Below are 26,545 nucleotides of genomic sequence, written 5' to 3'. Positions count from 1 at the left end.
TGAGGAGAGCAGGATAGTCAATGGAGAAGCAGTTAGAAAAGATTGGTGAGATAGAGCACCATAGAATAGGAGGGAGTGGGTGGGGGAAGACAGGACAAGCGCAAGTGGGTAGGAAGAGAGCGGCAGGCGTTCGTTTACCACAAATTCAGAACACAGTAAGGGGTATCAGGTACACAGTGGAGAGGCCACCTAAGTTTGAAAATCCTGCAGAGGGAGAAAAACCCTAGTTTACCACAAATTCGGAACACGGTGAACACAGTAAGGGGTATCGGGTACACAGTGGAGAGGCCACCTAAGTTTGAAAATCCTGCAGAGGGAGAAAAACCCTAGTTTACCACAAATTCAGAACACAAAGAAGTGTAGCCACACTGCGAGGAAGTGAAAAGGTAGGGGTGGGGTGGGCCGGGGGAGCAGGTGGAGCTCACAAGATATAGCGGTGGAATGGCCCTGGCGTCCCCTGCGGACACCTGCAGACACACCGGGAGCCGCAAAGGAGGGAGCCGCCCTTTGCCTAAGGGGGCCCTTAGCCGCTGGGACTGCCGGGCAGGGGCTGCCCTGGTAGCACCAATAAGAGGAGGAGGAGACACGGGCCAGCAGCCAATCAGGGGGGAGCTGGGAGGATTGGAGGCGGGAGGGAGGGAGGGGACCAAGGAGAAACACGGAAGGGGAGGGAGGGGGGCTGGGGAGAACACACGGGGAAAAACAATGGCAGCAGCCCAAGAATGGGCAGAAAAACAAACACACGGCCCACGGAGGGCTCAATACCTTATCTGGGGGCCTGCAGATGTACACTTAGCATGTTTGAGTGACAGCTAGGCTGTATGAATGGGGGTTTGCTGCATAAAAGCAGGGTTTTTGGGACTAGTTCTTCAGAAGTCGCCACAGGACCTAAGAAGCCGACTAGGGAGAAGCCGAGACGACCTGCCAAGACGACACCACCGGTGAAGCCCTGCGGAACCGTCTCACCACTTTTTTCGACGACAGAGATCTCCCGCCGGAGAGTCTCCTTCCCTTAACTGGTGGGGACAACCAGTTGCTGCCTTCTTTTCGCCGTCCCGAAGCATCTCGTGGCCGTCTTGCCTGTGCCAAGCACCCCGGCAACCGGGATACCACTTTTTACCTCAACCGCGAAAGAGGGGTAAAATCCTTTGTGACCGGAAAACTCCACGGCTGGTCTCTTCCCTGGTAGTGCAACGATCTGCAGCTTTCCTCCACGTCGGGATCACCTCTTCCCCTGGACGACGCCGCGACTTACACCCACTACCAGGAACAACTACCACCGCTGGAGGATCCTTTCCACTTTTAAAGGTACTGTGTTCCGCCCGGCTTCCCTTGCCACCGATTGTACGGGGTAGATTTAGCCCTCGGCTCTCGAACCTGGGTAAGCCTGGGACACCCTAACTAAACTTTTCTAATCTCAGAAAAACCTTTTCTACTCGCCTGTAAAGACTTGTGACATTGTGTGATCTTGGGCATATTCTCGTCTGGCTCCCTCTAAAGCGGGCCCCGAACCAATTCTTTTTGTCCCACAATTGATTGTCTTTCTAACCTTATGTGAAAAGTGTTTTTTTACTTTGATGTTTGCATTACTCCTACCTTTTTCCCTCCCTTTTCAGTAACTTGTTGGAGTACCATCTAACGTTAAGCGCTCACTTCTGTTTGGAAATAAGTGGTGTTAACTTGGACTTGTCCAACCAATGACTAGGGATGTACACATAATTAATAGTGACTGTGTTTTGATTTACTTACCTTTTTTTTCTGTGCTAGTGTAATTTATGAGTGTGCCTTTAAAATAAATAAGTATATACTTTTACACCTAGCTCTGGTCAGTGTTTGCTTATACTACTGTGCCTCTGTACCTATCCTGTATCCTCTATATACTGTCTAACTCTTCTTGAGGGAAGTCTGACTGCTCAGACACAGCTACCACAGTGAATCTGTGTGGTGCAGACTGCTACCAAGTGGGTTTACTGCCAACACCTGTAGACTTAAATCTTTTGCAGTGGTCCCAGAGGGAACTGCACAGATTTCTGCCTAACAACCTCCAAGCACTGTGACCAAGACTAAAGATGTTGAATGCATTCCTTATGGTCTGTGTGCTTCCACTGCTTCCTACAACGCCCCGGTGCTGCTGCAAAAAAAAAAACAGGACTGCCGATCAGTCATAGCATTGCTTTCTAGGAGGGACGGGTGTCCAGTCTGTGTTTTTATTATTCCCGGAACACGGACGAGGGGAACGGGATTTCAAGCTCATCTAATGGAAAGCTCTACTTGTGGCGTGTTTCTCTGACTGCCGCCCTCTCACAAGGCACGGGCCACCCACAGTGGATACCTATAGGAGAATGCAGCACATAGCTCCTGCCTCCTAATTTGGCGCCCACTGTGAAGCCCCATAGCAAATGTGAGAAGCACCATGCTCCGCCTTTAGCCCTACAATCGCCCCCGCCCTATTGACTTTAGCAGAGGGGGGGCAGGAAAGTGGGTGAGGAAAAACACTTTTCCTCACTGCTCCACCTGCCCTTTCTGCTGTTTTTGTAGTGATCCACTGATACTAGGTGGGCAGAAGGAGCACACCACCATGTTCCTCTATTTGGGCAGTAGCAGCACAACCCCAGGCTCCTGCCCAGCTCTGCCTGGAGCAGTAGTGTAGTGTGGCATCCTTGCCCCGGTTGGCTCCTATGCTTTCGCTGGGAGTACCTGCCTGGGCATGTGATGTCGGTGCCTTATATGGTGGCCACACTTGACCACACCAAACATTTCACTGCCCTGAAGCTAAAACTACTGCCTTTACCAAGCTCGTGTCTGTCACTCAGCCTCCTCTGGAAGGTTTGAGAGCGAGTGAATATTGAAGGAAGGTGCTCCGGTTTTGGCGTTTTTTTGGAGGCCTAGAACAGGAGTCTGGCGATAGGAAGTTTGGTAGAAAGTGTCCTGCCAGATGAAATGTTGGCAAGCTGCGCGTGAGTGACTGGCAGTGTGATTTAGCAGATACATTTTGTCTTTGACGTTGAAATTCCTTTGCCATTTCGTCTAGGGGCAAAAGTACAGCTTCTATGCCAGAGATGCTTGCAGTGGGAACAAGTAAAGTGCTTCTATTTTAGATTGGGTCTGGAGTTTCTAGGTGAGGAGGTCACAGCCTGCTGGATGGCGGAACAAATGTCTGGGGGGTGGGGGGGGCGGGACTCGGAGTCCGGGCCTTCGCAATGGAATCTTGCTTAATATAACTCGGCGTCCCGCAAAGGGTCTGCTTAACGAGCAAGTGGCGATGGGTCATGGGCGGGAGGCATTGGGGTGAGTCAAAAGCATGTGCCAACATCTGTCTTCTCCATGTAGGGCTCTGCCAGGACTCGCCCAATGTTCTATGCCCAGTCTCTTGGTTCCAGACTGTAGGAGTTGTCTGGGTGGGGGCTGCACTGCCGAAACCGCTTTATGGAATAGAGTGGTTGGTGCCTGTGGGAAATGGATCCTTCAATGTGCATGCATTTAGGGGAGTCTGTCATTGCTGTATAGTGCAATATTGTCTAGTGATAATTGAGTCTTGGCGAGTAAGAAATGGTCTGCTGCCTAGACGTATAGATTTGAGGTGGCGAGTGGCTGGTAGATTGCAACTTAAAATTTTGCACCCTGATTTCTGTTCTGTCGGCCACATTGCAACTTAGCCTAAAAACATGCGTTTGCCACCCATGGCTGTGGTAGAGATGTGCTCTATAGCAACTTAGTATTCCGTTTTCTAGTGTACTTTGAAGATAAAACGGTGTGGCAGTAGGTTCCAAAGTAAAATGTTATATTCTCAGCAACCTCCGGAGCGATCCAGCACTCAACAATAAAGTTTAACATTAGCTTCACCCGCCTTGTGAGTACACATGCCATTTTGGCATCCGTGATCGACTTATTGCCAAGATTGTATTGCATATAGTCACTGCTTCATTTTGTAATGTTAGCTTAGGTTTGTACTGCGTGAAATCTCCACCACAGTGGTTTGAAAGCAGAGGCTTGTGTGGATGTTGGCGTATTGTTGTGGCCCCGCTGGGAGCTATCCAGGCCATAGTCTGGAAGAAAAGAGGAAGAGGTGCAAGGATGCTTCCCTGCTTGTTTTCGGGCTTGCACTAATATAGTAGATCAAGTAGCTTCTACTCTGCTAGGGCCTTCGCACTCGAGACCTTTGAGGGTTTGCAGCCCAAGTGCAGGCTGTATGGAGAATTTTGGCCCTCGAGACCAAGGTAGAGGTCAGGAGAGACTAGGATGTTTAGTGAGTTACCCAGACACTACACCTTCAGCCAGAGGTGTTGCTAGGTCTGGAAAAGATCAGGGGCTAGGCTAATGTCAGGATTGGCAGGAGTTGGGGCTACCTATAGCCTTTTGGTTGTATTCCCTGAGCTTCTATCCGGGGCTATAACCAAAAGACCCGGGGCTATAGCCCCCCCCCCTTCCATTCGTCATACACATAGCTTAAAATGTCTTAATCGTAAAGTGTCAATTTTCACTAGCCAGTGGCTAGTAGCGAGTGAGGCCTGATTACCCCTGTTCAAACAGGCTTCCATAATGTCATATCACGGTGCAAGCATGTGCGGGCAACCAGAGCTGGCTGAGCAGAGGCCGGAGCAGTGAAATAAACGTGAACCACGAAATAAAGGTTGGAATACAACAAAACAAACATTGTCCTAATGGTGTAATGCACTTGCCAGGACTACGACGGTGCGAATGACAGAATGTTAGTGTGGAATGTTGGTCGGAGAACTGGGCGAGTGTTCTGAGAGCGTCAGTTGGAAGGTAGCTGGCTAGTGTGCGGGTGGGCCAGTGGTTGTGTGCCACCTCTTATCTTAAGTAAGTGTAAAGGAACCTACACGAAGGAACTGGAATAAATACACTTTTATATACCTTGAATCCAGGTTAATTCATGCTTCCATTAGTGGCCATTTTGGATTGTTCAACAACCTTAAGTAATGTTGTTGTTCTTACAAAATGGAAGCTAGGGGAAATTGTTACAGCACTAAATTGTTAATACTGCATGCAAAATCGTAAAACAAAAAGCATTGAAATTTTACACATGTGAACAATATCTCTTCTTAAACGTCTATCCGAAGACGGGCAAAGGCTCCGGAATCTTCAAACCAATGCAGAATGAAAATGTAACGTGGAAGACCATCCCTTTCTGTAGGCATCCATTTTGGGTGTCTGGCATGCTGTAATGGAGTGAAGAACGAATATGGCGGTCAAGCGGACGCTCAAAAGGAAGGTTATGCAGGCTATAAGAGTTCAGGCTTGCAATATGATTGGCTCCTCCACAGTTCATGCATTCTATTTATTTAGTCATTTATAAAGCGCACTAAGCCCCTGGCATCAAGGCACTGGTTACAATTATTAAGATAGCTTAGAAGGTACGGTTGGAATTCTAATTTTATACAGCCACATGGTGAGTCTTGCAAGACAGTATGAGCCTGGAAGATCGAGTTCAGTTCTGGACCACAGCGAGGGACTTAACAGGTCAAAGGCCCATAACTGAGCCTGGCATGTGGGTTTGTCAAGATAATGGTACCTCTGAACAGGCTGGGCGATACTAGGTATTGGCAGACAGACTGGTTTGCTGAACTTGAGATGTTGCATTGCTGGTCGTGTGAAAATGTGAGTTGGCAACACGAATTAGGAAGAGGGATGCTCGGGGAAGAGGAGTGGGAAGAGGCGGAGTTGAGGCAAGTGGAGGGTGATGCAACTGGATTGATTCCATTACTTGGTGAGAGCCCCAAAGGATGTGGCTGCACTGCTGGTAACAAGTGGGTGGGTGGGTGAGGCCAAAGGGCTGAGCCATGTGCACGCAGCAGCAAATGTTGTAAGGGGGAAACGGTTTGCCAGCAGGAGGGTGAGTGACTGGGTAACTATATGGGATATGTGTTCTGATGGCCCCACAGATCATGGCAAGATGGGATTGACTGGCACCAAGACAGTATTTGCTCATAGAATATTGGTGGTTTCCCCAGACCTTCAGTTAGCAATGTGCATCAGGATTGGTTGAGATATGATATGATAGGTTATTTATAACACGCTTAATACCCAGAGGTGTCTAAGGGCGGCCAGGGGATCGAACCTGTCTTGCTTCCAAGGCGAGCACGTTGCTGCTGAGCTATCCTCCCGAAACAGAGGCTTGCGTTGTGTAACAACCTCGCCCTAAATTACTTTGACAGACCACCAAACCTCTTCTTGAACATTGGATGATAACTCTATTTTGCAAACATCGAAGTCTGTTATTTATTTATTTTTTACTCCAATTTCCAGATTCTCGGGTGTCACTTTTTTTTCGAACGGTCTTGCTATCTGCACAAAACTTTGCAAAAGCAGCCATTGGCCCTACGTTCATTGGCGGCCTTTCTGTTCTTGTGGATCGCGGCCATTTCTGCCTGGCATTCGCGCTCCAGCCCGCTCAGAAGCCTGCCGTCCAGACAAACGCTTAATGCGGTGGAAAGACGTTTGGGTCCCCAGCCTTGCGCCTACTGACTTGAAATGAATACAATTTACTAAACTGCACTACGCCCATTCTTAAAAAAGCACACTTGGTGGTGTTCATTATTTTTTTTCCCTCCACCTTGCCCACACAAAGCCCCCATTCTACGAGCTCTGCTTCTGCAAGCGGCGTGCCGTAGCTGTTCCGCTTCTATGGGCCTTGAGTAAGCGGAAGTGGTCCACTTCCTGTGGTTACGCAGGGGGACAATGCTCCTCCTCTCACAGTCGCAGGCTTCATAAACTGTGCTGCACGTCTCCTTGCAACGCGGCTGCTTTTTCTAAAGAGGAAACCAAGAGTTTCTGGCGGGCGAGGCGCTCTCAAACTATGATCGCAAAATGGCATTTGTGCTGCCACCATGTGGTGCCGTCAGGTTAACAAAATGGCCACCTCCAGGGCTGCCTCGTGGTCTAGACCTTGAGCGTTCACTTTAAGGCATGGGCAGACTTGGTTCGAACTCGTATTTCATAGGATTTAAACTAAACACTGTAGCAATAATTGGATAGAAGGCATAATCTGTTAATTGGCGCCTTTGAGTGGAGCAGTATTGTTCCTTGGATCCGATCCCTGCACCTCTACCAGGTGTGAACGCAGGCAATGTTTCTTTGGATTGCAGCCCAGGGGTTTGGAGCCGCAGATGGAAAGTAGTTGCTACAAGGGACAGCAAATTGGTTTAGACCGTGTCCATGCACATACACCCTATGCTGCAGTCTTTCATGCATCACTCATGTCCATAAATAAGCACACTTTGCACGCGTGAACATGTGCATGCATAGTCTCGTGCCTCTGGCCCTTTCTCCTGCAGTTCCCGGTCCCGTCTCGCATATCCATGATTTTCCCACTCTTGCCTCATCTCCACTCTCAAATTCCTGCTTGTGAATCCCCTGTGCCCTGCTCTGAACTTTTCTCCCTAGACAAGAGGTCCTTTTTGACCAGATTCGAAATTGAGAGGGCCTGGGGGCTATTTAGCTCCTGCGTGTAGCCTAGAAGAGCCTGGTTATCTTAAAACCACCAGGAGCTAGTTTTGGCTCCTTGTGCGACATGATGGTGGACAAACCCACCTATGTGAATGTAACTATGTGCATTTGGACACAGCTATACATTGAGTATAAAGGGTCCGAAATAAAGCACTAAAGGATGTGTTTGTATCTTATATGGAAGTCAGATTGGAGGTACTACCTCCTCATTCTCCAGTGGGAGCTCCTGGTCACTGGTTAATGCTGGACACTGGGGGCTGCTTTTACCGCCTGCTTATTGTGATATTGCAGAAGGAGGACTCAGACCAGAGGACGTGCATTTCAAGAGTTTATTTAACTTGTGCCTCACTATCCCCATTGCTAGAAGGGGGAGTCCCTTCCTAAAATTAAGGTGTTGGTTGAAAGAAAATCCAAAATGGTAGTCCTCTGTCCGAACCTGTCCACTAACCGGCACTACCTCTTAACCAAACCTACTAGAAAAGATGAAGTTCCCTGTACTCGGGTGTTTCTTTATATAGTTTCTTGAAGTGTTCCAGGCTTAACCCTGAATGTATTTCCAATTTTCAAATGGTTCCACAGGTCTACTTCACTGTCAGTCACTCACTGGTTTACAAATGTTCTTCAAGGAATGTCTAAAACATAAAAATGTTAAGTCTCTCGGAAACCGAAATGCTTCAAATGTTGTAGTTGGAGGGATATTTTCTCTATACTTTTCCTTCGCATGTCTGGATTTTTAGTATCCCCAAAACAGGGTTGTTTCTGTAGTTCCCACTTAACTGTGTTTCTTTATGGGAATGGATTACTTCCCTGTGTTGTATGGTTTTAATATTGGTCTTTCTCCCCACTCGGTTATCTCTCTTTTCCAAGTCTCGAAGACCCAGGCAGCCTGCGTACCTTGATTTTTGAAGGGCCTGCAACGGTAACCTGGGATTCTCCTGAGCAGTTAGCCACTGCCTTCAATCTTTCTCCCTCGTATATAAGCAGTTGTGGCTTTCCGTTCCGCCAGGGACACTTAGGCGAGGAAGTATGTCTTTTGCTTCCATGGCTTATCGAGGTACTAGTACCCTCTTGGCTAGTGAAGGGATTGCTCCGCTCTCCTTCCCTGGCTTTGGCAGTCATTCGTGTGCTCTTGGCCCACCACGCATACCTGCCTGTATTCCCAAAAGCAAAACCCAGGGAATGATGTCACCAATGCCCCCCCCCTCCCTTCCCAAAGACTCTGCCCACCCGACTCAAAAACTCAAAAAAAAAAGCAAAAAAAAACCTCAGACACGTGAACATGCAGAAGATCGCAGTTTTTTTTTTTGCGTGTGCGCAGAAGTCACTCTCTTCACATCAGTCCAGGAGATGTTGCTAACTGGGTGCCGGCCATCCAATCTGTCGCAGACCCTTAGTTTCTGCCCACACCTTGATGTGATTGGCCACAAACAGTGTTTTTGTATTCAATCACATTGAGGTGTGGGCACATTTCCATGGCTTGCGGGAAATCCCTGAGACTCCACGCTCCTTTCCCCAGAGACCCGTAGAAGAGCGTAAAAACCCAGAGTCTCTAGGGTAAACCCGGAGACTGTGCCAGTATGTCCACACATTCGGATTGTGGTCACACCACCTGGTAGGTGTTGTCTTGGCTCTCAGTTTTCTCTATACTCGGCCTTCACCTGATAATTGCACTGCAGTGTATTTCCCTGCCACCCGCTCCCTTCTACACCACTGCTGGCTCCATTGTTCGGCGTGGTCCCTCTCCCCGCTGGCATGCCTATGTCCGAGTTTTGCCTCGGAGTGGGTTTGGTTCTCCTCCATTCCAGAGTCTCTGGTGCTTATGTTCATATCTGAAACGAGAAGGGAAGTGGGGGGGCACGTGTCGTTCACCACAAGATGATGAATGCAAAGAAAGTTCCAGTTCCACTTAGTTCAAAGTATAATGAGTAGCAGTTTTCTTCACATCCGTTCCCATATAAGCAATCATTTTTTCTGTAGGGAATACATACAGGAATGGGGCGTCCTTGTTCCCCGAAAGGGGAGTCGCTCCCAGTGAGGGCCCACTTAGCCCAAACCCCTAGTGAGGATTTTGCTTTGTGGGCGCGCAACACGGCTCAAAAGTGGTGGCTCCCCCTAGGGTAGAAGGGACAAACACCCTGGATTTGTCACATTATCCGGTCTTAATTTCAATCCCTCGTTTGAGGAACAAGCACTTTTAAAGAAAGCTGCAATTGTACGTATCGGCTATTATCGTTGTTTTCTCTTTGTAATTTAGCGTAAAAAATGCTGATGTCTGTCCTCTAGGTTTGCCTTTATTGCCTGCTTTCCCCTTGCATCGCAGATGCTCGTCCAATCATGTTCAATGTTCTATCGCAGCATCAGAGGCAGTGTCCAAGTTCAGACAGCTTGACTTGCTGTATGGGTGAATTGATGGATCCAATTGATTCCGTCTTCAGGGGAACCAGGATGTAGCCTCTAATCTCACTGTCATGTTGAACCCAGACATGTTACAAGGGAATAATAATAGTGTGGCACTAGATGAAACCATTACCCCATTAACTAAAATGTGCCCTTTGTTTCTCTTGAGTTTCTACGGCTGAGTGCCTTAAAACCAAGGCAGTTGTTGAACTTGTGGGCATGGAGTCTGCCGCCAATCGGCATTTCCATACCTACCCCAGGCGTGCCATGATCTTGACCTTTACAGTATTTCCAGTCTTCCAATTGCAGGAAAATAACACACATTCCAGCCACATTCCTTTTCCATTAGTTTGGCTTCATGGCCTGTTTTCTGTGTTTCTGGTTCACTTCGTTGGGTGAATGAAGATGCTTTAACCGTGGTTGGCCCCATGCCATGGCCGTATCTTGGAGATTGCTGGTTGGTAGTAAACTATGGTTGCGTTTGCGACTTTACCTTGGTTTGCTTTCATACCCTCGTTTTGCTCCGCAATGGTAGTTTGAATGCAGGGTTGACCTGTTGTATTTGTATACGTTTCTCACATGGTGTAGGATTTCTTTAACAGAACAATTATATAAAATGTGTATAGAAAGCATGAGTGGTATACATTTTTTGTTCTGGAAAATTGTATCCAATATTGTAAAACGAAAGAATCTAGCGATCAACCAACTCGTAAAATTGTACATCTAAATGAACACAAGTTTATTTGGGATAGAAAGAGGACCCACATTATTGTTTGTACTGTTGTACAGGAATCCGTTTTTAATTTATTTTTGTATCAGAAGCTGTTGCATTTCAAAAAAAGACTTCTTGTCCAAAAAATAAGACCCATCTATACCAGAGTTCAGTTTACTCGAAGAGGGTCAACGGGAGAAAGAGCTGAAGCGAGTAGGGGCCCCACACGTAGTCCGGACTGACTAGGGCGCTGGAGTGAATGGAATGTGGTACGGGAGTAGTGGGTGAATCTAGGTAGCCGGATTTGGGCTAGTCTTTGCATTTATTTTAAAGTGAGCTGGGTGGTGATGCATAGAAGCAGTGATCAGAGATGGAAGAGGAGTAGGGTAGGATGAATACTTTGGTTTTTAAGGAGTTAAATCCAAGAAAACAAACTGCCACCCAGTGACAGATTGCCGAAGGACGTTTGAAGAGGAGTCTGGTTATCAGCGAGTAGGTGAACCCAAAGGATGAGGAGTTTGCCAAGAGTTGGAGAGGGTAAAAAGTAGTCTGCAAAGAATAGACTTTTGGGGGAATAACACTGGGGAATAACTGGGGCTAGTGGGTCTTGTGTTCTAGAAGATGATGGCAACAAAGGTTTGGAATGTAGGTGCCAATCCAGGCAAGAGCAGTGTCTTGGATGCTGAGGTGTGATGAGGTAAAAGCTCGGAGGGGTGTTAGGCCATGTTAAAGTCCACTGAAGGGTCCAAGAAGGATGACTGTAAGAATTTGTAGTGATGGGCAGATACCACTGCAGAATTGAGGGGTGGTATATTATACCGTTGAAGTAAAGGTGGTTGGAGATCCGATTCAATGGCACCCTTCGGAGGACTTTGGACCATGGGATAATGGAGAACTGTATGTGGTTTTTGGGCCTGTCGGACCTTTTGAGGATTGGCAGTCCTGTGGTAATTTGAGCGCAGTATCCGATGGCTTTGAAGAGAATGGGGGCCAGTGAGGATTTCTCGGATCATTAAGATCTATATTGAGAAGTGCAGAGAAAAAAATATAGGCAGAAGAGGAGATTGGGTGAAAACTGCAGGGTTTAGGGGGCAGAAAATGTGGCCTGAAGAGTAGAAGTTGTGAGACTGAGATTGGAGTGTAGAGCAGCTTGGTCAAGTACTAAATTTTGCCTCCAAAAGTGGTAGATTGGGTAGAGAGAGCCTCCTTCTAGGGGTAGATGGGAGAGTATTTGTGTCATGGAGCGAATCGTGTATTGGTCTTGAGAAGGTGAATCTCTGTGGAGGGGGCCAAGGTTGAGGACGTAGGTTTGTGGGTCTGATGCGGGACGTGCAGTAGTGCTCTGAGGCAGGGCTGTCATTAGAGTTGAAGTCTAGAAAGTCTTGATAAGTAATAGAGGCAAAGTTATTGGTGAACTTGCACTTAAATAGTGGAGAGATGTAGATGGGATTGGGAGGGGGTAGTGCAGGCATTGAAATGTAGAGGCTAGTGCTTTATGGATGAGATGAGCGAGTTGCCATGGAACCAGGTTATTGGATGGCTATAGAGGTTTTTTAAAGAGTATGCAGACTAAGGAATCGAGATGAATGACAGATGTTTTTCGGAAAGGATTTTAGTCCTCAGAGGTCAATGGCAGCCACAGTGCAAAGGCAATGGAGGCAAAGGAGGAGTGCAGGTCCCATTGTAGAATCTTAGCCTTGTTGATCGTACACCCTGCACCTCACGGACTGCAGAGAACGGCAGTTGGTAGCAGCTTCTGCATGAAGGGCAGAAAGTATGGTTCATTTGGGGCTCAGGCTGTTTCACATCTCCTATTTGGCCATGACTGCAGCCTGTGGTGATGAAAGGCAAAGGGATCTGTCTTGTAGAGGAGATAAGGATATTCCTGAGCCCAGGGGTGAGAGTGCTTGACTAGGAGGGTGAGGGACGAGAGGGGTTCTGAAAAGGAGCTGCAGGGCTATCGGTGAAGTTTGGAGCTAGATAGTCTGCCATGATGATTGTTTGGGGATTGAGATTACAGGACATGGAGGGAGAAGAGTGGGGGTGGTATTCTGGGACAATGTGGGAAGCCCAGAGTAAATTGTGGGGAGAGGGTTGCGAATAGGAGAGTGGACGTGTAAACCAACTGGGAGGGTCGATTGGACGTAGTGTGTGAATCGCTGTGGTGAATAGTGATGGGCAAGGGCAAGCAACCAGCATGAAGTTGAGAGCTAATGGATCACAGACTGATTAGTGGATTGGTCTAATGGGTGATGCGAGTATTAAATGGGGTGGGAAGACTACCAAGATATTTCATGGAGTCTGCACTTATTGGGCAATGGTATGAAGGAATTGGGAGAGCAGTTTGAAGGATTACTGTACCTGGGTGCTGGCAGCGATGGAAGCAGTCTTGAGGTAGGGTATGTCGGGTGTAAGTAACCTTGACCACCTAGCTGCCCTTCGCCTGGCAGCCTCACCGGCTGTGCGCCATGCCTCAGGAAATGTATGGAAGAGCCTGGGGCTGGACACCTGCCAGGACCAAATCCTTTCATCTCAAGCCAGGCCATGAAAGATTTTGGGGCAATCAATCCAGTGACAGCTTGGATCAGTTTGTGCGTGTGGAGGAGTGTAATGTGCGCTTAATATGCTTGCCTTACTCTGTAGCTGGGTCCAAAAGATAATGGGGCGCTGTGTCACTATGATGCATTGGTCACCTGAACAGAGAAGATTCAGTGCGCTTCCACTAGGCCTTCCAGCACACTTATCCCACCAAAACCATACACCCATTTGTGCAACCCCCTGTGTCGGTCCTTAATTTTCATAAAGAGAAAAGTGATCTGCAATGATGTACATCCAGTCAAGCGTGACCTTGTGAATGGATTAAACCTAGTCTTCCAGACCTGCTTCCTGTTTCGCCCCATCAGCCGAGAGGAAAACCCTCCTCCTCCCCAGAACAATATCCAGTTGTAATGAACGATTCCTTGTTCAATCTATTTCTTGAGCTTAGGTCTGCAACCTTGCTCCAGTAACCCAAGGGGGCTTTCATCCTTAACAAGCACTGTCTTCAGCCATCATGGGGGAGGGGTGGCAGTGGCCGAATAAAGTCATCCAGGAAACAAAAACGTAGGGATGCTTCACAGGATCGGGGAGACGTTGACTCTGTTCATATAGACAGTCCCAATCCCTCCCCTCCATTTGTATGCACTTATCGGAGTCTGTTTTGAAGGTATGTTTTTGTTGGTTCACATTGCATACTTTAACGCAAGGCTTGTGTAGTCGTATGGTGTTGTGTCGCGGGCGGTGGCGTCCCTCTGGAATAATGGGTTAACTCTGGTCGTCTGCTATAGCGACCCGATTAGCAGGGAAACAAGAAAAGGTCCTTTTTTAGAGCGCCGCGAGAGGGCCGGCTTTAATTAACTGTAATCCCTTCAGAAATGGCAAGCGCTCTCACATGACCCAGACACACAGAGAACCCAGAAAGGTTTGTATGAGAGGAGCCTTGGTTCTTCAACGAAGAAACCGATGTCTGTGAGTATTTCTGCCATTTTGGCCCAAAGTGTCAATTTTTCGGAGGAGCTACTTAAACCTGCGATTGTCGAGGCCACCTGGGGACATGTGATGGGATGCGATGTTGGCCATAGTGTCTTGGATGGATGATATCTTGCCTTGCCTGGGGGGAGAGAGAGAGAGCGAGATATCTTTGATTTTTTGTTAAAAATATATATAAAAACAGTGGCAGGGGCCTCCTGTGTGGATTAGGCAAATGCGACTGCAATTAGGTGATTGCTACTAGAATTGCATATATTTAACCAGATCGAGTTGGGGGGACAAGAAGGGGACCTCAGTCGTGCACACTGTAAAATTATTCCTGTCTTTTGAAACATAGAACTGAACTAATGATCTGTACCCCAGCGTTGTCATCCATAAGTGGCAGACAGTAATAATGTTGCATTTTTAGGAAATACCTCTTTTTTTTAATTTTCAGGAGAAATTTACATACCATGATTCTTAATGCATGCAGATTTATAATTATCATTAATGGGGATTTCCTGTAAACCCAACAGTTCTCTAGAGCTGGAGTTTGACATCCCTGCTCTGCCACTTTCTTTGACCCTTCCTGCTGACTGCCTGTTCATCTGGTCTTATTGGGGTTCTGTCTGCATTGCAACCAACCAATGGATATCACAACCAGCCCAGCCTGCGTCTAGGGAGGAGAGGCCCAAGACACATTGGAAAAGCATTGCCTTCACGTTTAACATGGTGAGATTTTGACGAAGTGGCTTCCAGGCTTTGACTGATCAGTCTTTGATGGAGCGCCCCTTTTTGTTGCGCATTTGAAGCTTGATATGAATATAGCTCATATTCCGTGTGCTTATTGCAATGGGGAAAGCCATTTGGCTTTGCTGGGTGTTGCATGGAGAGCTTCATGGTGCAGAGTAAAGCCTGCCTTGCAAGCCTGCATTTGCTCTAAAGCCGCAGTACTGACGGTGCCTGTTTTTTTAATAAAGGCTATTCTTGTGGCAACTTGTCGGGCATTAATGAATTAAGTTGCAGGGATCTACGCGCCTTCGACAAGTGCCTCTGCAGTGGATGGTGAAGGGTCAGTTGCCTGTCTGGTAGATTTGTCCCATTATTCTCCAGCCCGTTGCCCTACTTGCTACTCTTAACAGTCACTGTTTGTCCTCTCCTTATCCTCACCCTAAACCTTCCCTATTCTGTTTGTGCTGGCCATACTAAATGTTGCTTTGCCAGGTTGCATTTCGACTTTTGAACCAGTCCCCATTCAGAAAAGCCAGACTTGTCCATAGGCCAGTGCACCCGCATATCTTCTTACACAGACCTCTTATGAATATTAAATAAAACTTTGTGTGTAACTGGGTCAACAACCCATAGCTCCCCTAGGTGGTGGAATACTCTAATCCTTCACCCTCTTCTTATCCTCCCTGCTCCCCTACCCTCCTTTCTACCATCCTCCTCGTTCATTCGTCTCCTTCTCTTCTATGGTCTCCTACATCAGCATCCTCAGATCTACTCTTTAGACCCACCCTAACCCTCATCAGTGCATCTATATTCTTGTTCTTTTTGCACCCTTGGATTAGCTTGGCATCACCTATAAAACAAAACTATTACATTGGAGTACCGCTAGGGGGAGATAGCCTATGAGGAGGGACACATAACGTGTAGGTGTTGGGTTGTTTATCTACTCATTGACTGCCTGTGGCCATGCTAATCCCTATGGTCTTTCCCATACATTTCCGGATCTTTTCTGCCCCAAAACACGTCCTCCTGGGATCGCTTTGAGCTAGCTTATCAAGCGGTAACATCATCCTTTGCATAAGTTCCTGACTTACTTCAAACCAGTGTTCTGAGAGTTAAAAGGAGCTGGAAACGTGCTATGGGTGTAATATAAATGGCTTAAGCTGGTCTACCTACTGCCACTTGTAAGCAGTGTCCGTGGCCTTCACTGAAGTCCTGTAAAAGACAAAAATTGGCAAATCCAACAGATTTGGTTTGCGCATATGCATTTGCCAGTCACTGCTATTATATGCCCAGGTACTCGCACCATTTTGCAATTTACATATTAGTTTTCACAAAGTCTCACCCCTAGTAAGAAATATTAATTCCACAAATAATCCAATTAACCCTCTCACATGTCCCCCATCGCTCTCCAACAACTGCATGTTGCACATAAGAACGTCCCAAGCTGTAAAGGTGCACCCCCCCCCCCGACACTCTCGAACATCCCATCACAACATATCTATCAAATATGAGGACCTCATCGGGGTGGGGGTCCCTCTCACAAGCTACTCGAGCGACACCCGTTTGTCACCTCTGTGTATGCAGCTTCAATCCTTATCAAAGTTGCAAGTTCTGCTTTCGCCCATTCTTGGCCACTCCATTATTATGGGGCTTTTTGAACTATACCACACCATGAATTTTCACTGCTTCAGTAGCATTAGCGCCTGCCCCATCGTTTTATTGGGTGACTTAGACTTCCATCTGGGTAACTGTACCAGCAGACTCATTAAAGGAGAATCCACTATCAATGACCCCAGCCCACAGTTTTTAGACAACACCCCCCTTCCAAAAGTCGCCAAGCCCTGGGCATCCTCAGTCCTGCATCAAGCGCACTTGATTATGGCTCTAAAGTTGTCAAAACTTCCATCAGCAAGGGGATGTTTACTACTGAGTTTTGCACATCCATGGAGACTACCTGTGGCCGTCCCACCCAGACTGTTTCCCTGATTCTGCCATGTCTGGCTCAAGCATGCATGCCAGTGGCTCCAGAGCCAATGCAAATAGAAAGGGTGATAGTGGGCATCCCTGCCCCACTTTCCAGTGTTCCAAGACCACCTTCTGTCTTCACTCTGGCCGAGGCCTGTTTATAAAGCAGCCCAATCCATCGCAGTGAAACCTTGCCAAGGTGGGCTATATCTACTCCCAGCGTACAAAGTAATGTGTTTTCGGCAACTAAAGAGACAACTGCACAGTGAAGAGACTGTCCCCTTGTTTATGTAATCACATGGTTTGGTCTCCTCAAATTATTCAAATTGGCATAAATCCTACATGGTTCAGGTGAACTAAACTAATCACCACTCTTTGTAATCTTGCTGCTCAGAGCGTGGAGAATTGACGAGGGGCGGACCAAGCCCAAGTCTCAAGCGTCTTTACCCTGTTTTGGGGAAGGAACTATCGGGCATCCTACAGCGGATGCCCATGACGCATCACCCAATGAGACTTGTTGGGTTAATTTCTGGGGCCGGCAGAGTCGCGCCATTGGTCCGCAGACTCCCAGCTCACAGAAGGCCCTTACTCATTCCCTGGTCCCAAGAAGCAGTGCTCCACACAAGGAGCAAGGGGTTACTGTGGTTTATTATACGAAACGCACAGGGTCATATGCATGAACGACCTTCAGGCACATCTCGCCACATTCTGGCTCGCAGGCCAGTTCTATACACCGTGACGTAATAACCTTAGTTACTCAGCAGACTCCCTCCAAAACCTATCGAGGACTAGGATTGGCCCCTGAGTAGCAGGTCCCGTATAGGACCCTATACAAAGGAATTGTTATTGGACGGTACTGTCAGGTGGTGTACTTGGATCATCCCTGAAAGTTGCTACTTCTGAAGTTACAGTAAGAAAGCCCAGTGATTGGTTGGCAACCCTCACCCTCTACCTCGAGAACCCAGTGTCCAGATTGGCCTGGCTGCAGGCCCCTAAGTGTGGGACAAACTCTTTTCCAAGCCCGCTAGACACCTGTCCTCAGTACATGTCTACTGTGTTCCAGAAAATTGTAACTATATGTTTGCGTATAACAATAGTGTGTGGACGACTAATGCCATGAGAGCATTCCATTCCCATCGTACAAAGTGTCTGGAGGTATCAAGATTTTGCGGGCCGCTGTCTGGCCGTGGGCAGCTGCTCGTTCCCAGTCCGAGTCTTGGTCCGTTCTCGGGTTGGCCGGGTTACGTGCTTGTAGACCACTCGTGCAGCTCAATTACCTCAAATTAACGTGTATTTTGTATGGAAATCATCTCTGCTGCAGCCGATGTCGCCTTGGCTCGGGATGTGGAATGTTGCTTCGCAACATGGTGGCCTTGGCAGTCTGTTGCTCACACCAGGGTTTATTCTGCTTGCACAGCACCTTGCGGTTTGGGATTTCTGAGATCATTGCGGCCTACTGTATTTTCCTATGGCCTGCTCTGGCTTTCATGATGGGGTCGTCATAGTGTCCGTAGGTTAGTGAGAGTTTACGGTTGGTCAGGTCCCTGGAGTGCCCCTGTCCTCCCATAGAGTTGCATGTAGGCATCTGCAAGCATATGGGCAAGCTCTTCTTTGCGTCTTGCGTTTCTGCTGTGCTTTAGCAAGCCTAATGACAAAATAATAAACGTGCTGATAGTGTGCATGAGCCACCGTCCTCTCTCATCCAACTGTACATTTTCTTCGTGTAAATTGGTGTGTGTGTCAGTTGTGCGTGTGCTTCGTGTTAACGGAGATATGTCGTCGGGATGTCTTCACGACCTGCACCATGGCGTCTTTAGGTTTGGTGCTGTTAGTCAAGTCTGTCCATGCGGTTGTCTCCAGCTCTGTTCTGTGTCTTTGTCCACTCTAGGCAGAGTTCGCGTTATAGCGGGAGCATACGATTGGCTAGTACGGTAAACTTTGCGGTAGTTGTCTATTGCGGGAGCAGTGGGGTTTGGCATAAGTTCATAGGATCGGCAGCCATGTTGTTGCTGGTGCTTCTTCCGGTTGGGGCGTCTTTCGGGGCTGACGGTCTGCTTGGATTTTCCCTCTTCAGCCTTAATTCTGAAGGGAGACCTAGTCCTGGTGTTTTTCCCTGGGAAAGGTACTATATAACATCTGTCACATCCAGCAGCATGATGGGCTCGTCCAGTTCTGCTGCGCGAATATGTGGCGTATCTAACAGACTAAGCGTCCCCTCCACCTCGTTCCCACCACCCTGAAAATCTTCACAACTATCGTGACAAGTTGGTATCCTTATGGCATAGACAAAAGCCGAAACTGTTAATTGCAAATGCTTTTTATTTCCTTAGGCCCCATGTCGTCCTTTTTGCCTCTTATTCCATTGCTTTTCTTCACCATCCCTCCTTTATTTAGTTTTCAGGCCTTCTGTTAGGTTAAGGCGTTGAGCATTTGTATTGCGCCTTTTACCATTGGTATGATTCCAAAGTGCTGTGGGTTGAATGCCTTTGGGGACCGCAGTCCAGGTCAGTGGAGAGAGTAGTGCAGTAAACCGTGCTTGGGTGCACTCGATACGTGTGAAGCCAGGGTGGTTTAAGTGGTGTGTAGCTGCATTCCAGTGCAAGGCATGGTGCCGTAGTTGTATGAGATCAGTAGAATGTGTGCAGCAAGGCCAATTGGATTTGCATTCTGGTGGTGATGGTGTTTGAGAATGACATGTGCAGCTTGGCCGATTTTCCTGGGGTGTAACTGCATTTTTAAAGACTGTTGAGGTGGCATGGAGTACAAGTATGTGTGCAGCTAGGCTGAATTAATCGAGGGGTGTAACTCCATTCTTATACTTTTCCAGTTCCAACTCTCGTCCCCCGGCGTTCGGGGTCCCTTTTGCCTTCCCCATCCTTCTCATGCGTCTTCGGGCTATCACTCTTTCCTCCTCCCACGTTCATTTGAAGCAAAGCTGCCTGTGGGTGCCCTGTGAGGGTAGGGAGAAATGCACCCGAGGGGGTGCCCCTGATCACTCCCGCCTTTTTCCTCCTTTCCAGCATTTTGTGGTGAATCCGAGAACGCCTCTCGCCTGCCAGCGCTAAATGCCTCGGATTATGCTCGTATGCATCACTTGGGCGCTACACCCTGTCACATTGTTGCCTTTGTGAGACAATTTATATTTTAGGTACTTGCTCTGGTTTGAGGGCAGCCAGGATCACAGCAGACAACACATCACAAAACTCAGCCAACAGAACTGGCTCTCCACCAGAGATAAAATTCTCTTAAAAACAGCATCCCTCACCCATAAGTCCCTTAATAATGCTGCACCAACCTACCTGATTAACAGATTCCACAGACCTGCTTCATCAAGACCCGCCAGAATAGCTTATAAAGACTGCTTAGTTGTTCCCCACTACAAACGCACCTCAATAAGGGGTAACAGCTTTCAGGTAAAAGCAGCCACATTATGGAACTCTATGCCTCCAAACCTCAGAGCGGACCTCCCCTATCTGAATTTCCGCTCCAAGGTAATCACTTGGCTGAAATTGGGAGCCCTCTAAGACAACAAAGGGCCTAACTCTACACGCACAATCTGCTAACTCATGTGCCTTCCTGCCTATATGTATATAACAGCCTGTTTACTTCACTGCTGCTATGTATATAATTTTGATGTACTTCAGTATCGTATTGTTTATTTTCCCTGTCTACTGTAACTAGGCTTCGGAAATTCTTGTAAAGGCTGCGCCCCGATGCCCCCGGGTACGTTTGCGCATTATAAATAATAAAACAAACCGCAGTGGGAGTAAAATGTCTCGTTCTTCAAAATATCCTGTTTGTCACTTGTATGTGACCAAAGTTTTTACTGTTGAAGTCTTTCACCCACGTAAATAAAAATCTGTCTAGAATATTTTATTACACATTTTTAAAGTAAAACCCTCTCCCCCTGCACCCCGCGCCCCTGATAGTCTGATATAGTACACTTCAAGTTTCTCAATTGGACACTTTGACTGGCCCAAAGATATACATCCTAATTTCTATAGAGAAGTCCCGTTGCAAAGAGGGGCATGGTGGATTCTTGCTCTGTTTCACAAGTTTGTCTTCTTGTGCAGTCGGTGTGGTGGATCACATTGGGGTTACCTGGGCAGAAAGGAAACTTCTGTAGAAACGACCCAAGCCCCTGGTTAAGGTTTGAATTATTGTAATCGGAGGAGCGGTGTCGAAGGGTCTTAAATGCTGATAGGCGGGGCTCTACCTTTTCATAGGAGGCAGTAAATTAGTCCCACCTGTGCTGCAGGTACCGGCAAGGATTTTGATGGTTGCGGTGCACGCTGGGATGGCCCATGGGTGGGTGGAGGACTTTGAAGTCACTAGGGTCATGGCCAAGTCAGTCTTATTGTTTTGCCATTCTTGAGCTAGAGACTTTAACTTCTGCTTCCTGATGTCTCTTAAGGCTTTTGCACTGCCTTAATAGTTTTAATCAATATATATCATATTGGTTATAATGAAAAAAAGACAAAAAAAGTTAAACATCCTTTCTGGCATAATTTGTTGGATTATTTTGCTGCAAGCTAAGAATGGACGCAAATGTGAGGATGAGTACAAATTTGGGGTAAGTGTCCATGCCAACTAATAGATGCATTATTGAGCGATCAGGGGAGCTCTGTTTAACGCGGAACAGATAGATAGTCGCCTGCCTAGCGCACACCGCCTGATTAGTTGATTGTTTAGTCATTGCGTTTTGATCAAGGAGTGCTGTACAATCGCAGAGCACAGAATTTTTTGCAAAGATGACGGGCTTTCTTTGTGAGTGATATTTATTAGTTGCTGTCGGCAACGATTAACTGGATCCGCAAAGCAGAGCTTTATATTGAGCTATGCCTCTCATCGTCCAATATGCAGATGCACAAGATTGGCTCGAACATACTCATTGTTGACTGTTTTACTGGTGGACCCTGCTTGGAAGGTCATTGACACAATTACTGTTTGGAATCCATAATGTTTGTATCCTATGTTGAAAATGCAATACAAATGTGTTTTTATTTTTATTATTATTATTTTTTTAATATCCCAGGCCAAACCCATAGCTGCTGGGAATTCCTCTGGTTAGCATGCTCATTTTCTTTTTAAAAGTTTGCCTGCTCTATTTCTGGAAAGATCTACCATATGAAGATAAGAACGGAGACCATGATTGGAGAGAGTTCTTGGTTTGAAGAGGATGATCAGTTGTTGGCAGAGAAGTGATGTGGAAACCAAGGAGCAGGAGAGGGGGGCTAGACCGTTTGGGACCAAGCGATTGAAGGACACGAGGATATCAAAAGTGGATCTTAAGAAGACCTGGGAGCAGGAGGGCAGGCCCGGGAGAAATACTAGAGGAATGAAATTGATAGTTGGGGGCAGGGTCACACTTACTCATCAAACCCCGCCAGGGTTTCGAGACCTGCAATGAACTGAAACATTGAGCAAACGACTAGGCAGTCGCCTAGAAGGCAAATCTCTGGCAGACCGTGGTAGCAACCGTCTGCCCTCCCGAGAGTCGTGGGATTGCAGCAGAAGGAGATTCCCTGACCGGATAACACCCTGAGGTGCAAACCACCCTCTGTACGGGTAAAACTGGGGGAGAGGGGACTTTGGCTGCGGTGGTGTCTCACTATTGCACCTTTTGTATTTTGTGTTATGGACTTGGAGGAATTTGGACTCTGGACACATGACTGCATTGGGGAGCCTTTTTTGATGCAAGAGTGTAAGTCCATAGTCTCGAGTTTGTTTTCAAAATCCATTGCCCCGTTCCTCACGTCTGTTGAAAAATATCCAGCTGTGTAGTTTTGGACTTTTGGTCATTATGACTTGCACTCATAATATTTTGTTTAGGAAGCATCCAGACCTTTTAAATGTCTTTTTTTTCAGCCACTGCTTTTGATAACATGAGCGACAAGCTGGTGAGACACGACAACCTTGGAACAGACCCAAGACTAAAACTGCCAACATAAAACCTGATGGAATGGAGAGGTGGAGGAACATAAAATGCCTGCAACCTGCAGCTCTCCAGATGTGTTCGAACGATTCCTATGCTAATCATCATTGACTACGCTGGCTAGGGCTGATGAAAGTTGTGGTGCATAACACCTGGAGATCCAAACGTTGTAGACCCCTTCAGAGGTCAAAGACGACCAATGAGAAACGTTGTGTACTACAGACTCATCCATGCAATGATGCATCACCCGCACCAAACCCCCCAAACCCCCCCCCCCCCCCCCCCCCCCCCCCATCCTTTTTGGTTTTCGAACGGGTCATCCATCACAAATTCAATTTAAACCAGTTGATGCGTGGCAGTTCCTGTGGATCTGCAGGGATCGAAAAATGTATTTGACTGTTTTGCAAGACAACACCAGAAAGCATGAACCACCACAGGGTAACACTGAGCAAATACTTAGCGTGCACGTTTAAGTTCAACGTGAGAAGAAAAACTATAGCTTTCTCCCGGTTGTATATGCCAGAGTATGCGTTGTGACTAGATTGCCAGCCTGCACAGATCTTATTCCCACAGTAGGGCAAAATGTACCCCACTGTGGCTTTAAAACTGCACCCACACCCTCTGAACAAGCCCAGAGTGACGAATACACTCTGCAGCGAAACAGGTCAACAATTTCTTTATTTGTCAAGGACATGATTTTATTTTAAGAGCGGTGGTATTGAACTCTGTCATCACGCAAGGTCGGCAAACCAAAATGCCAGATGGTTGGGTGTTAAGAATCGTAGTTGTGCGTAGCCATGGTTTTGGCGGTGTTTTCAGTTTGTGTGAATCAATTCACTTAGTGTTTGCCATTTGTATTAAGGGAGGGAGATTAAATGAGGTGAGATTACATGAGGTGAGCATTTCCCCAGAGGTTGCGGGTTCCTATCCTAACACAGACCTTTTAGCATTCCAAAGTTTAAGTGCCATTTCACTGGGTGGTGGCAACACTCCTTACCACATGCACTCAGTTATTGCCCTTCAGCCCCCTCTGAACCAATCGGCTTACTTGGATTGTGGTCCATAATCTCTGGTATAATACAGGCTTTAACCGTTCTCATGGCAGCTTGGACAACAGACCAGTTTCCCCATACCCCTCGTTCCCATTGATGCATATTTCTTGTAATCTTTTTCTTCTAACTTCTCCTTCAATAATCAATTTTTTTTAAACCTGCACTTCCCTTTCAAATTTTCCACTCTGAACACACTCCCAATGGTTATGTTCTATATGTCACATCTACTCTTCTCAAATGTCACATCTTCTGTTTAGCCCTCGCAATCTCTTTACAGTTTCTAGATCCTATGTACAGCATTATGTAGGTGCTCCTTCAAAGGTAACCTTTTTCCTACTCTGCACTTGGTTTGTAAAAACTACATCTGCTCTGTCATTAGCAGACCCTGGCTCTTTTATTTGTTTCCATACTGTGTTAATAGCCCCGTATGCCTTAGAAACAGTCATTCATCTTTTGCCATAATTACCGGACTGTGGTTCCGGCTCTGGCAAACACTGAGGAAGGGCAATTATCTTGTGCTGATGCACGGAGGCTTTACCGTTGGTGGAGCCAATGTGGGTTTTAGCCCATTGTCTCCCCTTCAGCCAATCAGCTTCATGGAACACAAGGTCAAAGCCACATGGTAGTTTACTGCATTCCATCAACCTGCCGGTGAAGCGGCTTCTTTGTTTTCTTTCCTTTTTCACTTCCCTGCAGATGGCTCGGCACATAGTTGGCGTAACCTGCTCGAGCATTCCTAAATATACCCTTTCTTAAATACAGGGCTTTCTGTTTCAGTTAGAAATAAAACTGGAACTTAAAGAAACCAACTGCTTGATTCCAACTTTCTCTTCTGTAAAAAATCAAGCCCTTCATCCCAGAAAACAACTTCACATCCGCTATCCAGCCTTGGTCCTCACCCACCTGGATGGTGACATTGCCCTTTGGGAAGGTCTTCTGGCGCCCCTTGGATGTGTCCTACATACTTCAGCACGACTCATCAAAGGGCTCAGCAAATTCAACATCACCCCAACCTTCGTCGAATTGTGCTGACTCCCGCTGTATTAAATCCTGCTGTATTATCTACAGGTTGCCACCCTGAAGTGCCCAAGCTACCCGACTGAGAAACTGTGTCTCTGGAGGCCTACAACCCACCAGAAGTTAGGTCACGTGTAGAGAACTCTGCCGCTGCAGCAAGGAAAGAAACAGACAGGCATTCTCAGTCTATGCCCCAAGACTCTGGCGCTTCCTCAGCTTTATCTGACTTGCCCCCTCGGTTCAGAAAGGTGCTCAGGGCCCTTCTCGTTAAGGAAAGTCTCCAACCTAACACTGAGGCCCATACACCGTCCACTCACCAACCTTCCTGAGGCTTGATGTAGTCTCCACTGTTTCCTCCTGGTTCCTTGTTGATCCATTGCTGACAATTGCCCTTCCTCCGCAGTTAGATACCCACGCCCTGGTTTCTCTGCTCACTAACCTTGTTCTTCCCCCCTATGATTGTAAACCGCTATGTCCAGGCTCAAAAATTACCCAAATAATAATGAGCAAAATATTTTATTTTCAAATTAATGGTTTCCATTTTTTTGACACATTTTAAATGTTCCCCATGTTACTTGTTGACATGTTCCACAAGATATATTTATTTTACATTTGTTTACTGCAGTTTTTCAATTTATTCAAATAATAGCACCACATAACGCACAAATATCTATTATTTCCAATTGGTGAAAACAGCCCCTTTACAAAATCGCTCCATATGCTAACGTTATGAACTGCATTTTCCACCTGGAACACCTTCTAAGCTTGTCTCGTAACTAAAATTTAGCCAGTCTTTTAGAGTGGTTAGATGTGGCTGGACTCTAGCGTTGGATCTCTATGTAACTGAAATGTTTGTGTGTGGTAAAGATGTGGTGCTTCACCAGTAACACACATGCGAACATAGCAGGGAGTAAGCTGCTTCCTTCAGGTGTATAGTTAATTTGAGACTGGATGTAGGTAGGTTGGTAGCAAGGTGGTAAAGGACATTGGGCGATACAGACTGACTGGGGACAAAGTATACCCAGGGCCTACTAGATATTATACAAGGGGTTTAATCCATATGTGGAAGTCCTGGGTGGAGGGAGGGCAAGTGTTCGAGGGAGGGTATAATGTGATGGGCGAGTGCTGTTGATCTTTCAAGGGCGTGCAGAATCTGCTTGGGGACAGACTTTAAGACAAGAATGCTAGGGATGTTTTGAATTTCTAGGGTTGGACGTTCCATTGGTGGGGGACGAGGTGGGAAAAGGAGCTGCAGCGAGATGGAGCACAGGGAGGGGACAAAGAGAAACATTGAGTGCACTGTAGCAGAGGGCATGGAAAGGGGTAGAACGACAGAGCTAGATTTAAGGCTACAGGCAGGTTCATGAGACACATGTTGAATAGAGCTCCAGCTGGCCTGGGGAGAGGTGGGGGGTGGGGAGGGGAGAAGTGGTGGGAGTGCGAGTTTTACATTTGAGACATTTTGTTTAGGACGGTATACGAGGAGGGAGGAAGGCCCCTGGGGGGCTACATTGCTCACTGTGACTGCACTGAGTAGAGCTGAATTTTTGTGAGGTTGTAGATGAGAAAGGGGTGGAATTTCAAGATTTTAAACCTGGAAGCTTTAGTGATGCTAAATTGGTAGAGTTCACTGTTGCTGTTAAGAAGATCCCCTGTGTTGTGATCCTTTTGGAGAAGGCGGTGTGGAAATGGCTAAGTGTGACTTGCATGTTTCCCAAATGTATTTCCCATCTTGCATTGCATATGACTGTATATATTCGA

General features: G+C 47.0%; 1 protein-coding gene across 3 annotated transcripts in view; it reads left to right on the top strand.

Moving 5' to 3' along the window:
* The window catches only part of MSN (moesin), a 278,033-nt gene that overhangs the window by 95,878 nt on the left and 155,610 nt on the right, over positions 1-26,545 (top strand). The window contains exon 1 of one of the 3 annotated variants that reach the window (XM_069612529.1): positions 14,027-14,083. The exons of the other annotated variants lie outside the window; for them this stretch is intronic. Within the exon in view, the coding sequence (XP_069468630.1) occupies positions 14,078-14,083 (6 nt within the window). The 5' untranslated portion in view covers positions 14,027-14,077. Of the gene's footprint in view, positions 1-14,026; positions 14,084-26,545 lie in introns of those variants that run through there. 3 annotated transcript variants of the gene reach the window in all.

The sequence above is a fragment of the Ambystoma mexicanum genome, chromosome 5p, assembly GCF_040938575.1.
Source record: "Ambystoma mexicanum isolate Mex_15411 chromosome 5p, UKY_AmexF1_1, whole genome shotgun sequence".
Lineage (NCBI taxonomy): Eukaryota > Metazoa > Chordata > Amphibia > Caudata > Ambystomatidae > Ambystoma > Ambystoma mexicanum.
Note: the sequence above shows the minus strand (reverse complement) of the source record. Positions and strands in the feature narration are given on the sequence as shown.